General features: G+C 53.5%; 1 protein-coding gene across 1 annotated transcript; it reads right to left on the bottom strand.

Moving 5' to 3' along the window:
* Positions 1-816: 816 nt before the first annotated feature.
* PRDX2 (peroxiredoxin 2) lies at positions 817-3,143 on the bottom strand. The gene is made up of 5 exons (XM_006874258.1): positions 3,039-3,143; positions 2,802-2,955; positions 2,073-2,195; positions 1,790-1,920; positions 817-902 (listed from the first exon to the last, which is right to left on the bottom strand). Exons 1-5 carry the CDS (start codon positions 3,139-3,141, stop codon positions 817-819), a joined length of 597 nt encoding a protein of 198 aa, XP_006874320.1. The 5' UTR covers positions 3,142-3,143.
* Positions 3,144-4,065: the final 922 nt, after the last annotated feature.

A 4,065-nucleotide genomic window follows, 5' to 3' on the forward strand; every position in this document is an offset into this window, starting at 1 on the left:
AATATGGCATAAAGATATGGGTTGGTCTTTATTCCCATGTTGTTGTTGTTGTTGTTAAGTGCCATCGAGTCGGTTCCGACCCATAGCGACCCTGTACAGGGTTTCCGAGGGTGTAAATCTTTACGGGAGTAGAAAGCCTCATCTTTCTCCCGCGGAGCGGCTGGTACGGCTGGTAGTTTCGAACCGCTGACCTTAAGGTTCGCAGCCCGATTCGTAGCCACTACGCTACCAGAGCTCCTTTATTACTGATGAGGAAACCCAAGGAAGCTATTGAACAGCATTAGAGCTCAGATTGCATGATGACAAAGTATGGGTTCTGCCTTGTAAAGCCAGGTTTCAGGATGTAGAAAACCCAAAGACTGCTCCTCGCAAAGGGGCAAGCAGCGTGGAGCAGTCTATTTCCTCTCCCTGCAAAACTGACCTCAGGTTAAGGAAACAGAGGGAGTACAGTGACAATGAGGTATGACTGCCCCCTGGTGGTAGATAGCAGTAACTGCAAGGTCAGTTCCCCAAACAAGAGATAGAACATGGTGGTGGGATTTATAGCCAGTACAGAGATTACATTAATACAGATGCACACCTGTTCTTAATACTTTATTGTACACCTAGGCCTGTACCCCAATGGGTTGTTTTCGGAGAAGATGGTCACCATTCATTAGCAACTACGGACATGAGAAGGCCTTAGCTCAACCTTCCTGGGTCCCATATTGGGGAGTTTCAAGGGGTAGAGCCTGGCCATTCCTGGGGCAGCATGGGACGCCCAGGTAGGGGAACAGCTGGGGAGAGAGGGCCCAAAAGTGTCCCCTGTCTTCCAGACTAGTTGTGTTTGGAGAAGTATTCCTTGCTGTCGTCCACATTGGGCTTGATTGTGTCGCTGCCTGGCTTCCAGCCAGCGGGACATACTGTGGGAAGACATAGGAAAAGCACATGTGACCCCCAAGTTCAAGACAGAGACAGTAATAGGAGACCCACAAAGGAAAAACTTGAGCCTGAGTCACAAAAGAAACACCTACTGGTCCAGGTCTAAGACTATGCATGTTGTGAGAAGCCCATGTTTACCCTCACAGGCTTAGCTACAGTATTTTCTGTCTGATATTTTTCCTGTTCTAATACTCTAATTTTGGAGTCCTGGTGTGGTGCTGTGGATTAATGCACTGGACTGCAATGTCGGCGGTTCCTATACAGGGTCACTATGAGTCGGAACTGACTTGGCAGCACTTAACAATATTCTATTTTTAGATACTTCAAATCCATCTATAGGAATTTGAGACTGTCACTTCCACATGAGAAGGGACTCTGATCCCGCCAATAGTATGCAAATCAGACTTGGTATAAACACATACCAAATTCACTGTCAATGAATTGAATCTGATATACAGCAATGCTGTACAGGGTTTCCGAGGCTGTACATCTTTATGTGAACAGAAAACCTCATCTGTCTCTCATGGAGCAGCTGAAGTTTAAACTGCCAGCCTTGTGGTTGGCAGTCTAGAGCTTATCCTACAGGGCCACCAGGGCTCCTTCATCTCCTCAAATATCTCATATGACTTATACAAAAGGGTCATGAATGAAAAGATAACGGGTTTTTTCCAGGAACTTTTTGAAGCCCCAGTTCTCCACCCTTATGTTGTATTATATTGGGGTATCTCTCCCATCATTCTAGGCATTTCTTGAAGACAAGGCCCCGAGCTGAATTGTTTATGAGGTCCTGACCTGCCCCTGCTCAGGTGGTAGGGCAGGCAATGAGCATTTGCATGAGTGATAGAGGATCTGCATGTGAACTACTCACCTTCACCGTGCTCATCCGTGTACTGGAAAGCCTGGACCAGCCGCAGAGCCTCATCCACGGAGCGCCCCACAGGCAAGTCATTGACTGTGATCTGACGAAGGACTCCCTTGCCATCAATGATAAAGAGGCCCCTGAAGACATCAGGGTTCACAGTGAGGAGCTGGGGATTCCCAGAACCAGAAGAGGGAACACCTCCCTCTACAATTCACAGAGCTGCGAGCAGAAAGGGTGTTGCATAAACAGAGTCCCCTCACCCTGAGTCCAAGTGAGGGCCTCATAGTACCTGTAAGCAATGCCCTCATCTTCCTTCAGCACGCCATAATCAAGGGACAAGCTTCTAGTCACATCAGCCAGCAGGGGGATGTTCAGAGGGCCCAAGCCTCCTTCCTTCCGTGGAGTGTTAATCCTGTAGGTTGGGGAAACAGAAATGGGACATCAGAATGTCCAGCACAGCAGGGTCCTCACCCTGTGAGCCTGGGTGAGATAAGGACTGGAGTGGGGGCCCTGGAGGTGGGAGATAAGGGGCTTTAGACCAGAGCCCTGGAAACCTCACCCACTCCACCCAGAAGTGGGTATAAGGGCTCTTTCTGGGGGCTGGGAAGACTAAAACCTTCTAGCTTTCGGAGCGTTCCTTCAGGTTCATCTCAACTCCCTGAGTGAGGCAGGAAGCATGTGTGAGCTAGAATCCTGGTCCTGCTCTTCAGCGCTGTGACCTGGGGCCCAGCCCTTCACTCCTTTAAATTGGAGTTTCCGCCTTCATGATATGGGGCAATACATTCTCCCTCCCAAAAACTAAAGGAGATAAAGCATCTGCAACTCTCTGCGCCAAGCAGCTAGTTTCCAAATGTTAATTACTGTCATCAGTGTTAAGGACTGGGTGTCATTATTTCCATCATTTTCAAGACCAGGAAAGGGAGGCCAAAAGGTTGAGCAATGGTCTCCAAGTCAGCTCAGACCCTAAGGTGTGGGCCTAGCTACGCACCACCCTCCTGCTGTCCCTCTCCCCTCATACCATGCCAGGTGGGTGAATTGAGAATCCACAGAGACCCCCAGCACCTCGCAGCCCAGTTTGCGGAAGTCTTCAGCATGCTCACTAAAAGCAATGATCTCCGTAGGGCACACAAAGGTGAAGTCCAGCGGATAGAAAAACAGCACCACGTACTTCCCTGGGTGGGTGAGGAAGGTAACACCAGGAGTTAAGGTCCAGACCTTTTTCTGCTGGGGCCTCGCTCCCTGCCCCGCCCCTCACCTTTGTAGTCCGAAAGCTTCACCTCCTTGAAGGCACCATCCACCACAGCAGTTGCTTGGAAACTGGGGGCGGGCTTTCCGATGTGCGCGTTGCCGGAGGCCATGACTGAAAACTGAGACCCCCCGTCCCATCAGCGCCAACAGAAGACCCTTTGTCTTCCCTTCCCAAGGTCATGAAGCGTGCGGGGAACCCCCGTTAGAGCCGTGCAACCGATAACACGGACCCCTACCCTCCTGGTACCGGTTCTGCGCAACATTGAGGCTACGGGGTCCCGCCCCCTGACCAGAGCACCAGCTGCCCGGCCGCTGTGGCCTAGCAGCCCCCTTAGCCAGTCGGTCGGAGCGCCGTGGCGCAAGGCCCAGTCCTGGGAGGAGAAAAATGAAGCCCCCGCAAGCAGGGGCCAAGGAGCACGGCGATCTGGCCTGTATTCCAAGGCTCCGGACCTTGATTCCCCCCGCAAGGACAAAGGCGGCCACTGCGGCGGGAGGAAAACAAAGGCAGCCGGTGATTACGTCTGGATAGGGCCGAAGCTACTGGAAAGGGGCTTCCCCCGAGTCCGATGCACTCGGAGTCTCCTTACCTTCGTGAGCTAGGGGCCGGACGCACCGACTGCCAGAGTACAGATTCAGGTTCACAGCGTCAAGTGCACTCCGGGTCGCCGAGCCTTTTATGAGCCGCCCGCACCGTGACGCGCGGGGCGGGCGGACAAGAAGAGCGGTCGGGTCCACTGCGCCGGGCGCAGGGGGGTGGTGGAGCGCAGCCGGTCGAGTCCACGCGCTTGCAGGTGACAGGGGAGACTTGCCGCCGCCAGCCAAGACCACCGCGCCCGCCACTGGGGTATTGCCGGCGCTGCAGACCTGCCCGGGGCTAGGCCCGAGAGCGCGCGGAGGGCGGTTGGAGTCCGGCATGACCTGGAGCCGGGCGGCGCTGCTGCTGCTGCCTATGGTACTCCCAATGCTGGCGACGTCTGTCCAGGGCGCCTCTGACTATCAGTATTTTGGCGAGCAGGGCGAAGGAGACCTCTGGG

Source organism: Chrysochloris asiatica, unplaced genomic scaffold (assembly GCF_000296735.1).
Source record: "Chrysochloris asiatica unplaced genomic scaffold, ChrAsi1.0 scaffold00268, whole genome shotgun sequence".
NCBI lineage: Eukaryota > Metazoa > Chordata > Mammalia > Afrosoricida > Chrysochloridae > Chrysochloris > Chrysochloris asiatica.

Coding starts and splice junctions, on each gene's coding strand:
- PRDX2 (XM_006874258.1), bottom strand. CDS start 3,141: ATGGCCTCCGGCAACGCGCACATCGGAAAGCCCGCCCCCAGTTTCCAA. Junction 2,956..3,038: donor GAAGCTTTCGGACTACAAAG/GTGAGGGGCGGG, acceptor TCACCCACCCAG/GGAAGTACGTGGTGCTGTTT. Junction 1,921..2,072: donor GATGAGGGCATTGCTTACAG/GTACTATGAGGC, acceptor TGATGTCTTCAG/GGGCCTCTTTATCATTGATG.